The sequence below is a fragment of the Ambystoma mexicanum genome, chromosome 9, assembly GCF_040938575.1.
Source record: "Ambystoma mexicanum isolate Mex_15411 chromosome 9, UKY_AmexF1_1, whole genome shotgun sequence".
Lineage (NCBI taxonomy): Eukaryota > Metazoa > Chordata > Amphibia > Caudata > Ambystomatidae > Ambystoma > Ambystoma mexicanum.
This window is the reverse complement of record NC_090931.1, coordinates 337,385,229-337,400,582: the sequence shown is the minus strand read 5'-3', so window position 1 is coordinate 337,400,582 and position 15,354 is coordinate 337,385,229. Positions and strand designations below refer to the sequence as shown.

Genomic DNA, 15,354 nt, shown 5'->3' with positions numbered 1-15,354 from the left:
CTCATTCCTCCCGGCCCCCTCCCGGACTTAGGCTTATTCCCTTAACCTCTCTTAGGGAATGCTTCACCGGCTTCACTGAGGGTAGCGGGTCGACTCTACTCCTTACAGTTTCTTCTTCTCTAGGCCACCGCCTGGGCCGATCAACTCCTGTTACTACTACTGCTGCTTCTTCTTCCAGCCACCACCTGGGCAGGTTACTTCTGTGTTCAGTTTCTCTCTGCGGCCAACTGCTACTAGTGGTTTATGGTGTAGTTTCTACGACTGCTCGGGCCACCCATGGCAGGTCACAGCACCACCTTTCCTTCTCTCGGCTTCTGCTGCGCCGGCCTCCTGCCGACTCACAAGATGCTTCTTGGGCATCTCGCTGCTCATCTTTGCAAGTTTGGAGATTGGCCTAGCTGCAGTCTTCTGGAGCCCAAGTACAGTCTTACAGATTCCCAGGCAGCCTCCTCGCACACCGGGGGTCTCCTTCTGATTGTGCTATGGCTCTGATAAGCCCAGAACCGCACAGTCCCAAGAGGGATGGGTCAAAGAATGATGAAGAGCACAGTCTTTCTTTGTTGTTCAGGTTAAGCAGCGGGGACGGCCCCAGCGTAAAGTCAGTCCAGTGAACTACAGCTTATACAATAACACATAATTTCAGAAATAGGGCCTCATTACGAGGTGGGCGGTAAGGGATCACCGGCACCGGTAAGGGCACCGGTGCCGGTAATCCATTACCGCCCTACTATGAGTACCCTTTGCGGGTCCTTCCTCAACGCCTGTTTTTTTCAGGCGTTAAGGACGGGACCCGCAAAGGGACTGTAGAGCTAATAACGGTACCGCAATTAGCGCCTTCCCCATTCCAATTGAGCCCTATGGGAGCTCAAATGGGAATGGGAATGGCCCTGGTGAATGGGGAATTACCGGTCTCGCCAACCTTGGAATGGACCGGTATTTGCTCCATTCACCAGGGCGGAGTCGAAATGAGTTTGGAGGCAACCATGGCGCTAATAGCACCATGGCTACCTCCAACCTCATAATGAGGCCCATAATCCTCAATGCAGACATTTCTGAGCCTTATGTTAGCTCATGGGGTGGGGAGTTAAAGGGGCCGTATCCCTGACCTGTGTCCTTATCCCCGGGAGGGAATTGCCTAACCATGAGGTCCTCAGGCAAATAACCCCCCTAAGGTGGACCTTTGGTCAGTGGTCGCACCTCCTCAGCATCCATAATGTTGCTCGTATTGGCTCACATTTTTCCCCTTCCTCTTCAGCTACTGCCAAGTTTCTGATGAGGCCCTAATGCAAGTACAAGTGGCTACGTTGAAGTCTTGGGGAAGGGAACCCCGAGATTTGAGGAACTGCCAAGGTTTTCTTGAGAACAAAGCCTCAAGACTCCCAAGGATTTGTAGAACTGCTTTAAACTTCAGAAAGGTTATTTGGGGACTTTTGTGGAACTTTCTTGAACTTGCGGAAGGGGAGCTGAGCAGAAAGCTAGGAGCTGCAAGAAGCTCAGAACCATGTGTTAATCATCATTTATTTGATTATTGACATCCCTACACATTGTTTAGCTTTAGTTGTGAGGGCAAGCATAGGTTTTGGACACAGACACACTTTTAAGTTGAACTCTTTGAATCAGACGTTCCTTTAGTTTTGTTCAGATAGGGAAATCCCACCTTAGTATAGGGCAAGTTAGGCCTCCTACCATCCTGACATTTGATTTAATAAACCGTTTTGTTTTGAACTTTGAATCTGTGGTCTGTGTCCTGCTTCATGATGCCTTCACAGTACACAACCGCTTCTTGGGAAAACATTTTATACCACCCATCAAGATATTGGACTGGCATGTCACTGGCTTTGTCCCAGCCGCACAAACCTCTCTGAGACACCAGATTCACATGTCATTGACTCTGCTGGAAGCAAACCTGACATAAGACTGTCTGTGCCACAGAATTACCACCCTTTCAGCATTGAGACTGGCATGCAATTCTGTTTCCCTAGAACAAACTTTTCAAAAGGAGACTAGCATGCAATTGAATCTGTCCCAGATATGTTGCTGTTTCATAGTTGCCACTGGCATGGCTGTTTTGCGTCTCTCAATTTCAAGGATATGCCCTGATACCGCAATGGTCTGCACTCAGACCGGACCAGGACTATGTAGCTTTTCCTGTTCCATATATATGGGATCTTTTGGATCCCAACATTGAACCTGTATAGATACTGAATGCATAGATTGTCAGACCCATCATACATGGTAAAAACTAAATGCAGCTTAGAAAACTTGGCAAGCAGAATGTGTTATGTCAGAAAGAACAAATTCAAGATAACAGATTTTTAGTTAATAATGATTTTGGGTTAATAACATATTTCTCATACATATTGTTAATGTTCTCCTCATTTTTTTTGGAATTGATGTCATCCGCTTTGACCTTCACATCAAGGTAGGTCCCCCGGAATGTAGCACAAATCTTCAAGGCTTCCTTCAAGGACGCGTAAGCCTGAAAGAGAAAAAATTATAATTTGAACTCATATGATCCAGCAGTATTATCACACCTCTTAAAATAATGAAAATGGATGATTATGTGAAAATGAGCAAAGGCAAATATTACTTTTTATGAGCTACTAAGGCATAATATGAATGATGAGTTCTTCCTTAAAGATAGTGGAGTAGGCCATATCAGCTAGCTGAAATGGCCTATTCTACTCTCGCCTTTTAGTTTTTTCATACATTTTAAAACCCACCACTTGTTTTATGGTGCCTTTAAGATAGACATTTTACAGATCTAGACATGTTCATGAAGTAGCCATTTTATTTGCTTGCAAGTTGTCAGGTTCTCACATTCTGTACCTCACATTGGCAAAATTCCTAGGAGAATATAGTGTTGCAAATACTATTTCAGGAAAGTTGGAAGGGGAAGGTGGTTTTAATAGTAAATAGATTCTATTTAGAGAGTAGAACAATTCCTGTAATTAGTTGTTCTATTTCATTGTTATTTATTTTTTTCCCTTAACTAACTTTCATTTAGAAAGATGAAAATGCCCCAAGCCAAGATGGTGGAACACTTTCCCAGCAGTGATTGGTGTAGTTAATAAAAGGCAGCATTGTGATGTCATTTAGAATGTTTCCAATAACTATCAACTGCATTTCATTAAAGTTTTCACCAGGATAGGTCATGTTTTAGTTCTCTCCAGTGATTAAAGTTATAGTTTCCACTAATCTATAGTAGAGTACAATCTTTTAGTATAAATATATATATCAGGATTTAAGTAGTAGTTCCAGTTATTATGAGGGAAGATCTACAGAAGAAAGAAGATTCCAAGAAGCTTTGGTTGGCTGAGTGGCAGATTTTTCAAGTGAAGACGAAGCTAAGTTTTCAGTGTTGTTTCTTAAAAATTCAAAGAACTCTTTATTTAGTCATGAGAACTATATTTGGACATTTGGTTCAGTTTATTGTATATATATATTTTATTTTTTGAATTCTAGCTTAACTCTTTTTGTCGTGAAAATGTGGATTGTTCAATTAATGTGAGCGTTTTCGCTCGTTTTTAGTTAACATATATATTGTAACAATACTAACCTTTTTCTTACGAGCGCGAGACTGTAATTATTGCGCGCGTATTGTTTGTTTTTTAACCCCGCGCTGGTGATAAGGACCCTATTGCGTCGCTCGAGCGTCGCGGCCATTTTGGAAGTGCGTAGAGCGTCGCGGCCATTTTGGAAGTGCGTCGAGTGTCGCAGCCATTTTGGAAGTGCGTAGTACGTCGCAGCCATTTTGGGATTTTCTTTGTGCTTGCGTTGCGGCTATCTTTTGGATTGTTGAACCTTGTGAATCTTCGTTACGCTTCACACATGTGAATTGAAAACTTTACAGAATCTCTATGATTGAAAGAATTTTCCACTAATTAAATTCCTGAAGACTTCATGGTGAAATTAATCTTCTGCAAAACCCACACCAGGTATTTAATATTAAACATTTTCTATATGTGGAAATTGTTAACCGAAAAAGATAAGCTAGTAATAATTGAGAATTATTTCCAGAACACTATAGTAAGCAAGGAATAAGAATTCAGTGAAGAAACGAAGTTAACAAGAAGTTCTTCCTTGAAAATACATTTAAAGTTTGGTCAAGAAAAGACAATTGCAGAAGTCTCCTGTTTATGAGAAAAAGACAGACGAAAATAGCCTATTAGCTATACAGGCATAGGCTTCAGGTATGAGAACAGAGTTATAAATTGTTTAGAATAGAAATTGAGATTAGCATAATATTTAAAAAGATTGCCTTTTATTTTTAGGTTCTCTATTGCTTAATACCAGAGACATTCCTGTGAAGACAAACAGAAGTGCCAGAAGCAAGAGTTCCTGTGTTTGTTTGTTTATCCATTCCTCTTTCCCCTTGGGTTTGCCTGGCCAATAGTTTTACGTTATAGGATTGTTGAGCAGGCAGGCTTTGGGGGCTAGGTGGGCCAGCTCCAATCCTGCAAGATTCAACTCTTCAGTTCTCTGACAGAATGAAAGGCCCACGAATCTAATCCTGCCTGAGTGAAGATGGACCCAGAGTCAGGGTTGAGTTTAGTAACCTTGGAAAAAATATTATTAGAACTAAAAACTGAATTAAAAGAGACTAGAAAGGAAACCTTATCTCTAGGAATTAAGATGGAGGAATTGAAAGGTAAGGTGAACAAGGGGGATTTAACAGAAGCTTCAGGTTTTAGTTTTGGATTAAAGAGAGAACCACCCACCTTGTATCCAGAAGAAATTGAAGTCAAAGGATCTAGAGTAGTCAAAGAGAAAAGAAGTGGGGAACAATTTTTTTCAGGAGGAACAATAGTTTCTACTCTGTTAGCTCCCCCAGAACGATTTGGAGGGGATTTCCGAAAATTCAAATCGTTTATTATGCAGTGTGAGTTACACTATATGTGCAGACCAGAAGCATTTCCCACAGAAACTTCTAGAGTAGCCTTTTTAATTTTGTATCTCACAGGAGAAGCGGCAGCTTGGTCAGTACCTTTGGTTGAAAGAAGAGCAGCTGAGTTACATAATTGGTTGGAGTTTAAGGTGGTTTTTGGAAAGATGTTTGATAGAAGAACACATTCCCAAAGTGTTGATGGAGAACTTTTAGAATTACGCCAAGGAAATCGGGAGTTGGTTTCTTACATCACACAGTTCAGAGGATTGGTGTTAGAAAGTGGGTGGCCAGAGGAAAAAAGAGCTTCCATTTTTTATAGAGGTTTAAGAGATGAGTTGAAGGACACATTATCTAACATTGTGGAGAGACCTACCTCTAGTGAAGATCTAATTAATTTGGTCATTCAATTAGATATAAGGTTGGGAGAGAGAAGATTAGAAAAGCGAAGAAATTTCTCTGAGAGTAGAGTGTGGTTCAGAAGTGAACGTCCCAGAACAGAACAAGCACAAAGGGAGATTAAGGGGTCCTCACAGAATGAGACAGTAAACTCAGTTAGACCTCCTTTGACTAAGGAAGAAAAGGTCAGAAGGAGGAAAGAAAAATTGTGTTTATATTGTGGAGATAGTACACATTTTGTAGGGAAATGCCCACGTAGTCCTAAGAGGTTCCAACTATTTCCTGGAAAAGGTCAACAAGTGGCGAATACCGTTCAGACAGCAGTACCATACATCACAATAAACGTATCCTTTTCATGGAAAGGTAAGCCAAGATGTGGTGGACCATGTGTTATTGATTCTGGGGCAACAGGAAATTTTTTTGACATTGGTTTGGCAGCTAGATTGGGTATCCCTGTAATTAAAAAGAGAATTCCTGAACAAGTACGAGCTGTAGATGGATCACCACTTACCTCGGGATTAATAACTCAAGTGACAGCTAAATTAGAAATGAAAATAGGGAAACAGCATAATGAGGAAATTGAGTTTGAATTAATTGATGCACCACAGTTACAGATTATTTTAGGCATGCCATGGCTCTCTTACATAATCCACTAATTGATTGGAGTAAGCGAACTGTAGAGTTTAAGTCAGGTTTTTGTAAAGAACAATGTTTAGTCAGTTTAACTGAGGAAGGTCAGGAAGAAATTTCTAATTCAGTTGGAGTATGCCTAGCAGCCGGGTTAGTGAAAGAGCATATTGTGGGAACCATAGCTGGAGTCTTGCCTGAGTGTTATAAGGATTTTCAAGGTGTTTTTGATAAGAAAGAAGCAAATGAGTTACCACCTCATAGAGAATTTGATTGCAAAATTGACCTTGAAATAGGAGCACCAATTCCTTGTGGGAGAATGTATGCTCTCACTGAAAAGGAGAACGAGTTTTTAAAAGAATATATAGAAGAGAATCTTGCTAAAGGTTTTATTAGACACTCACAATCACCCACAGCTTCTCCATTGTTCTTTGTTCCTAAGAAAGACAAGACACTAAGAACTTGCATTGATTACAGAGCTCTGAATAAAATAGCTATCAAAAATCGCTATCCATTACCTCTAATATCTGTTATGTTGGATAGAATTCAAGGAGCTAAAATGTTCACTAAACTGGATCTGCGAGGAGCCTATCACTTGGGTCGAGTTTGTAAAGGTGATGAGTGGAAGACAGCGTTCAGAACTCGTTACGGACTTTTTGAGTATCAGGTGATGCCATTTGGTCTATGTAATGCACCAGCTGCATTTCAGTTTTTTATAAATCAAGTCTTTCGCAAATACTTGGATGTATTTGTAGTTGTGTACATTGACGACATTTTGATTTTTTCTAAAGAAGAAAAGGAACATATGGAACATGTGAAGAAGGTTTTGATAAAATTGCGTGAGAATCACCTGTTTGCTAAACTAGAAAAGAGTCAGTTTCACACTAATTGTGTGGAATTTTTGGGTTTTGTATTATCTCCCGAAGGTTTGGAGATGGATTCGCGTAAAGTAAAGGCAGTTAAAGAATGGCCACAACCAACTTCTGTAAAAGATATTCAATTATTCATAGGATTCGCAAATTTTTATCGTCAATTTATTCCAAACTTTTCACAAGTAATTTCTCCAATTACTACATTATTAAAAAAGGGAGTGAAATTTGAATGGAGTGAGGAGGCTGAAAACGCTTTTAAATTTCTTAAAGAAAAATGTATTTCTGGACCCATTTTGTTACATCCAGATGTGGATCAACCTTTCTTTGTGGAAGCAGATGCCTCTGATTGTGCCATGGGAGCAGTATTATCACAACGCAATCCAAGAACTGGACAGATTCATCCAGTGGCATTCTTTTCAAAAAAGTTTTCATCGGCAGAAAAGAACTACACAATTACAGACAGAGAACTTTTGGCCATCAAGGCTGCATTCGAAGAATGGAGGCATTATCTTTTTGGTGGACGTCATCGAGTTACAGTTTTAACTGATCACAGAAATTTGACCTTTCTTCGTTCCGCCAAGACTTTAACACCAAGACAACTTTGTTGGTCATTATTTTTTGCAGAATTTGATTTTGTAATCACGTTTAAGCCTGGACGCTTGAATGGAAAGGCTGATGCGCTGTCTGGATGTTTTCCAGGAAGTCAAAAAACTGATGATTGTTCTCCTGTGTCACTCTTGTCTGAGAAGAATTTCGTGGTTGGTGAAGTTCATAAAGAACTAGATTTTCGAGAACAAATTCATCATTTATTATCTAAAGAAGAATTGGAAAAATGGGAAGCCGCAGATCCGGTGCGAAGCATTAAAGAAGGTTTACCCTCCGTAGATGCAAAATTGTATCTTCCTTCTAACGAATTGCAGGAAGAAGCGTTGAAGAATTGTCATGATTCACCTTTGGCCGGTCATCCAGGAGTAAAGAAAACTTTGGAACTTCTTCGAAGAGAATTTTGGTGGGAGAAGATGCGTGAAGACACAGAAAATTATGTCAGAACATGTGAAATTTGTATCAAAGCCAAATCCGACCATCAAAAGTCTGCTGGATTACTAGTACCTTTGCCAATTCCACCTCGTCCATGGCATACAGTATCAATGGATTACATTGTTGAATTACCATCCGACAAAGGATGTTCTACAATTTTGGTTGTAGTAGATGTTTTTTTCCAAAGCAGGACATTTCATTCCCATTAAGGGAGCAGCTACAGCTACATCTTTAGCACAAGCCTTTTTACAAAATATAGTAAAACTTCATGGTTTACCAAGTCAAGTAATTTCAGATCGAGGCACACAGTTTGTTTCAAATTTTTGGAGGGCGTTCTGTAAAGAATTGGGAATTGAAATTAATCTGACAACTAGTTATCATCCCGAGGGTAATGGCCAAACAGAAAGAGTGAATCAGGAGTTAGAAAAATACCTGCGTTGTTATTTGGGTTCCGATCATAGTTGGGTGGAGTTGTTGTGGTTGGCGGAATTTTGCTATAACAATACGGTAAAAGAATCTACTTCTATGTCTCCATTTTTTGTTAACCAGGGGTTTCATCCACGTTTTCTTAGGGGAGTAATTTTAAAAGAGGTGGAGGTTCCTGATGTGGAAGACAGATTGAGAATTATGGGACAAAATTTAGAGAAAGCAGTTCGAGCTTTGAAAGTAAGCAAATTGAGTTACAAGAAATTTGCCGATAAGAAACGTAGAAAGGCTCCTAAATATCAAGAAGGAGATAAAGTATGGTTATCCACAAAAAATTTAGCCTTGAAAGGAAAGAATACATTTAGCCCCCGTTTCATTGGACCATTTGAAGTTGAACAGGTAATTTCCCCAGTTACTTTGAGATTGAAGCTGCCATCTAATATGAAAATACACCCTACATTTCATGTTAAAATATTGAAACCATGTAGAAATAACACTAGATTAGTGGGTGTACCTGGTCCAGTATTTTCTGATGATGACTCTAAATATGAAGTTCAAGCTATTTTAGATTCTAGAATAATTCGAGGTCAATTACAATGTTTAGTGGATTGGAAGGGGTACGGTCCAGAAGAGAGATCTTGGGTTAAAAGTGAGGATGTTCACGCATCTAGATTAACTAAAACGTTTCATCGCTTACAACCCTTTAAACCAAGCCCTGGGACAGGGCTTTACGGAGGGGGTACTGTTAGGTTCTCACATTCTGTACCTCACATTGGCAAAATTCCTAGGAGATTAGAGTGTTGCAAATACTATTTCAGGAAAGTTGGAAGGGGAAGGTGGTTTTAATAGTAAATAGATTCTATTTAGAGAGTAGAACAATTCCTGTAATTAGTTGTTCTATTTCATTGTTATTTATTTTTTTTCCTTAACTAACTTTCATTTAGAAAGATGAAAATGCCCCAAGCCAAGATGGTGGAACACTTTCCCAGCAGTGATTGGTGTAGTTAATAAAAGGCAGCATTGTGATGTCATTTAGAATGTTTCCAATAACTATCAACTGCCTTTCATTAAAGTTTTCACCAGGATAGGTCATGTTTTAGTTCTCTCCAGTGATTAAAGTTATAGTTTCCACTAATCTATAGTAGAGTACAATCTTTTAGTATAAATATATATATCAGGATTTAAGTAGTAGTTCCAGTTATTGTGAGGGTAGATCTACAGAAGAAAGAAGATTCCAAGAAGCTTTGGTTGGCTGAGTGGCAGATTTTTCAAGTGAAGACGAAGCTAAGTTTTCAGTGTTGTTTCTTAAAAATTCAAAGAACTCTTTATTTAGTCATGAGAACTATATTTGGACATTTGGTTCAGTTTATTGTATATATATATATTTTATTTTTTAAATTCTAGCTTAACTCTTTTTCTCGTGAAAATGTGGATTGTTCAATTAATGTGAGCGTTTTCGTTTTCGCTCGTTTTTAGTTAACATATGTATTGTAACAATACTAACCTTTTTCTTACGAGCGCGAGACTGTAATTATTGCGCGCGTATTGGTTGTTTTTTAACCGCGCGCTGGTGATAAGGACCCTATTGCGTCGCTCGAGCGTCGCGGCCATTTTGGAAGTGCGTAGTACGTCGCAGCCATTTTGGGATTTTCTTCGTGCTTGCGTTGCGGCTATCTTTTGGATTGTTGAACCTTGTGAATCTTCGTTACGCTTCACACATGTGAATTGAAAACTTTACAGAATCTCTATGATTGAAAGAATTTTCCACTAATTAAATTCCTGAAGACTTTGTGGTGAAATTAATCTTCTGCAAAACCCACACCAGGTATTTAATATTAAACATTTTCTATATGAGGAAATTGTTAACCGAAAAAGATAAGCTAGTAATAATTGAGAATTATTTCCAGAACACTATAGTAAGCAAGGAATAAGAATTCAGTGAAGAAACAAAGTTAACAAGAAGTTCTTCCTTGAAAATACGTTTAAAGTTTGGTCAAGAAAAGACAATTGCAGAAGTCTCCTGTTTATGAGAAAAAGACAGAAGAAAATAGCCTATTAGCTATATAGGCATAGGCTTCAGGTATGAGAACAGAGTTATAAATTGTTTAGAATAGAAATTGAGATTAGCATAATATTTAAAAAGATTGCCTTTTATTTTTAGGTTCTCTATTGCTTAATACCAGAGACATTCCTGTGAAGACAAACAGAAGTGCCAGAAGCAAGAGTTCCTGTGTTTGTTTGTTTATCCATTCCCCTTTCCCCTTGGGTTTGCCTGGCCAATAGTTTTACGTTATAGGATTGTTGAGCAGGCAGGCTTTGGGGGCTAGGTGGGCCAGCTTCACTCCTGCAGGATTCAACTCTTCAGTTCTCTGACACAAGTGAGCAGTGGCCAAAACAGCACTTTCACTGTGGCTGCATGAATTCTTGCTCCGTTCCTGCATGGAGGCCCACAGGTGGACCTGGTTACAGTCACAGGGCCTCATTACAAGTATGCCGGTTTGGAAATAGTGTTGCCGGTATATTCGTTCCGGCACCCTTTTACGGACTCGTGTAGTCCGAGTTGCGATGCCGGTAACACCGGCATCGCAAGTGACCCTCCGCATCCGGCATGCCGTAAATAAGTGCACATTCCGAGGTGCATGGACACGCAATCACTGGCATGGACATGCCGGTAACAATGTGAAAACGATTCTGGAAACACCAGCATCACAGACCAGGCGTTAAGTGGATTCTGGTGTGTAGAAACATGCTACAGGTCCTCAAAATCAGCACAGCTGGACCCAATGGGCTGTGCCACAGCACAAAAGGACCACTCCCACACCCCACACCCTTTCCAACACCACAATGCTAGCAGTAGCTGTAGCAGAACTGGAGCTGGAAGCCATGCCTGCAGAGCTATTAATTGAAGAGGCAGTGAGGGGGAGGTACAGCCGAGGCGCTTGAGGAGAAGGAGGGTTATCATGGCCCAGAAAATCCCCAATGTCCAGTAGGTTGTAGCCTGCAGGCAGGCACCAATCCCTCGCATAAGGGCCACACCATTCAACCTCACCCCCTGTCAGACCCACAACCTATACCAGCTAGACAGGGACACCATCACATCTATAGTGTACCTGATACATGATTATCTGGTGAGCCTCATTAATATCTGCACAGCCACCACCCCCCTTGCTGAAGGTAGTGTCTGTGCTACACTTTCTTGCCACAGGCACAGACCAGCACACAGTTAGGCAGCTGCATGGGATCTCCCAACCCTGTTTCTCCCATGTGCTCTTCCAGGTACTTGATGCACTCCTGTGTCACGTACGAGATCACATCAGCTTACCCTGGACTGCTGATGAGGTGAATGGCACAAAAAGTAGCCTTCCATACCTTTGCAGGCATGCCTGATGTCATTGGTGCCGTGCACTGCACACATGGGGAGCTGGTGGCCAGGCATGCGGTGGAGGTAGTGTACCGCAACAGGAAGCTGTTCCATTCACTGAACGTACAGATGGTGTGTGATGCCCGCCACCTCATTACCCATTGCTGTGCAAGATTTCCCGTCTCAACACATGACTCCATGGTGCTGCGGAACTCCATGCTGCCTCGGTACATGGCACGACACGCTGGACATCATACATGGCTGCTCAGTGAGTCTAACTACAAGGCCATGTGCAGTGTTGAATTGGGGGGTGCAGTAACCAGCTTAGCATACCTAGCTGCTGGGTGAGTCCAACTACAAGGCCATGCGCAGTGTTCAATTGGGGTGGGGGGGCCAGTAACCAGCATAGCATACCTGGCTGCTGGGTGAGTCCAACTACAAGGTCATGTGCAGTGTTTAATTGGGCGGTTGGGGGGGCAGTAACCAGCATAGCATACCTAGCTGCTGGGTGAGTCCAACTACGAGGCCATGTACAGTGTTGAATTATGGCCCAGTATGACACCCATGACCAGTGGAAGTGCACACTGCATGCTTTTTTTTCACTACTCCTACTGCAATTTCCTGATACAATTACCAAACCTCTGTGAAAATGCGCAGAGGCCGGATAGGGTGTTACAAGGCAAAGGTAGATGAGGAATAAGAGCAAGGAACATTATCACCCACAATTGTAACACAAATAAACCCCAAACATTGAAGGGGACATGACCCTACTCAGCGTTGTGAGTGCATGAAATGTGCAACTGTGTAGGTGTAACTCAAGGTGCAACACAGTAGTAGCATGCCAGAGCGCAAGGCCTTGACAGCCGTGTCCCCATGTAGGGAAAATATACAGTGCATACATAACTACATCTATTCCGTACAGCAATAAAATAAAAATGACATGTACCAGAATGCACCACACCATAGTGACAACAACATGCAAAAACACAGTCAAGCAAACCAAAAACTCATTATGCACAGCCCGAGAATCCAGAAGCCACCACCCCAAAACAATTTTTGGCTGCACACACATTTGACAGGTACACTGCCTGTCAGTACCGTTTACATGTCTTTATAACAAACTATTAAATGGAATGCTCTTAGATAGAAACTAGCAAAATGAAAAAACACATCTATTTTTTTTCTCTAATATATGATTTCCCCACCCAAATCACTGTTTACCTCCCCTAAATACGTTCCCCGCCCTTTTTCGAAATTATTTAACCTTTTACCCCACACACACATATATTATCAATATGTGTTTTTGTTATATGAGTCACGATATAAAAGCATGTCTATATAAAGGATTCGTAATAAAGACTGCATACCGTTACTACCACAAAATCACAAATGCATATCTTTTAAATGCTTAAAGTACAGTGGTACATGGACATATAGTTGAATTTCAAACATATTACTGACATTTGCTTCCATTCCATGTGTGTCATTTGAATGAAAAGTGGTAGAGGTCATGTTGTTTGTGAATGGTCCATGTGAATGCAAATGCACAACACACACCCCACACGCATTCTGACAAAGCGCCCTTCTTGTACACGAAAATGAACATATGCTATCTAAACTCAATTTTGCTTGCGCATGTTAGTATTCTCAAATGAACACTATACAGCCTGTGCCAAAATGAAATGACCAGGAAATTGACATGTACACTTTCTGTTGCTCCAGTGCAGATGATGCTGGGTATCCCCTGATGCCATGGTTAATGACCCCCGCCAGGCGACCCCACAATATCCACAAGCAGGCGTACAACCGTGCTCATGTACGTACTCGCTGCGCCAGTGAGCAGACTTTAGGCCTATTGAAGGCCAGGTTCTGCTGCCTCAGCAGATCGTGAGGTGCTGATATACAGCCCTGGGGTAAATTGTGCTTGCATGTGCCATATTGCACAACTTGTGCATCAGGCGCAACGTCCCCCTGCCCCCCATCATGGACATGCTGCCACCAGAGGCTGAGGATGACACTGATGATGAAGAGGATATTGCACAGCGCCGCAATGGCATGGATATGCGTGCCACACGTGGAGACCTTATACACCACTACTTTTGAGCACCTTTTACAAACACGGCACAGGACATCGAACACACTGGGAACTGGGCACTGTACATGAATAAATGCATTCACACTGAAAGATCAATGTCCACTCAAGACTATCAAGCTATCAAAACTCTGTTGTTTGTATAAACTGGGCCTGACTAGCCATGTTGCCTTGTAGTGCTGTATGCTATTTCTCCCCATGCGTTGTAAACCTTCTCTGCCAATTTATTTATTTGCAACACACAACTAACTATGTACGTGGGTGCGTGGCCAACTGGCCATGGAATAGGACGTGCTGCGCGAGGAGCTCCTGATGATCCGACTCTATTTTTGCCAAAGTTACCCGTTGAAACTGTAACGAGCGCCTAGAACTTTGGGGATCAGGTATCGGAAGCCGCACGCCAAGTGAAGTTCGCTGGAGAAGTTCATAGTCCCCGGGAATCGTGAAATATACACATTTCTGTTGGCGCGACTGTGCGGCTGCTTCGGCACCAAGATGGCGGCTAACAAAAGAGAGGCCTCCATGGAGAAACGACACCGATTCCCCGGAACTGCGGGACAGAGCTGCGGTAAATTGCCTGGAGGAATAGTACGACAGGGAGATATGTCGGAGTGTTCGAATTAACACCATGAGAGCGCCCGGCCTGGCATACGCTAATGGAGCCTCGGCAAGCAGACCGCAGGAGGAGATAACATTGGATGCTTGGGCGACGAGGCCTACGGAACTTGAATGGGGAGTGTGAGGCCATAGCCCATTTGTAAGACAATTCGAAGTGCCATCTCGAATGTGAGTTAGGAGACTTGGGAGCCAGACCTTTGTCGGACCGAGGACAGTGCAATAGCTGCACTAAGGCGGAGGCGTACAAGAGTGGAGGGCAGCGCCATGTCGGTGAAACGGTTGAGAACCAAGACTAAGCAACCCACGATGGAGACTTTCACGAAAGCGCAACGGACCCCCTCAACATCGGTGCAGAGCATGGTCGGGACCCCTGTGGAAGACGCCCCCGAAGGGAACAAGCACCAGATCCTGGAGGCTATAACGGGCCTGAGCGCAAAATGGGACTTGGCAATGGTGGACCTGCGCACAGCTCTGGAGAATAAGATCGATGCTGTAGGTACGGAACTCACCCTGCTGCTTCAGGATGTTAGAGCACTTGCAGAAAGGACCAGCGGTCTGGAAAGTGGGGTGAAGATTAATACCGATGTTAGCACGAGCAATGCGAAGGAGATTCATGCCTTAAAACAATAGGTCGCCAACCTGGAAAATCGTGCGGAAGAGGCGGAAGGAAGAGCGAGGAGGAACAACATTCGCGTGGTAGGCCTTCCGGAGGGGGAAGAAGGCCAAGACCCCACAAACTATGTCGAAAACATGATCCTAAAAGGGATCGGAGCCGGGAATCTTTCGCAGGAATTTACGGTGGAGAGGGCGCACCGCGCCCTAATGAGGAAACCCCGGCCGGGGGCCCCGCCAAGACCGATCATAGCGAGGATCCTGAATTACAGGGATAGAGAAAAGATCCTCTAATATTTTCGGAAGGGCGGCACGATAGAGAGAGCATCCACCAACATCACAGCATACCCGGACTATACGATACTGGTGCAAAAGCAGAGGTACAGTTATGTCGCCGTCAAAAGAAGGCTGAGAGCTGCGGGAG

The 15,354-nt window shown here is 42.4% G+C and overlaps 1 protein-coding gene across 1 annotated transcript in view; it reads right to left on the bottom strand.

Moving 5' to 3' along the window:
* The window catches only part of LOC138487325 (uncharacterized), a 2,513,852-nt gene that overhangs the window by 2,353,512 nt on the left and 144,986 nt on the right, over positions 1-15,354 (bottom strand). The window contains exon 9 of the mRNA XM_069613924.1: positions 2,358-2,479. Coding sequence (XP_069470025.1) covers positions 2,358-2,479 — 122 coding nt within the window. The remainder of the gene's footprint in view (positions 1-2,357; positions 2,480-15,354) is intronic.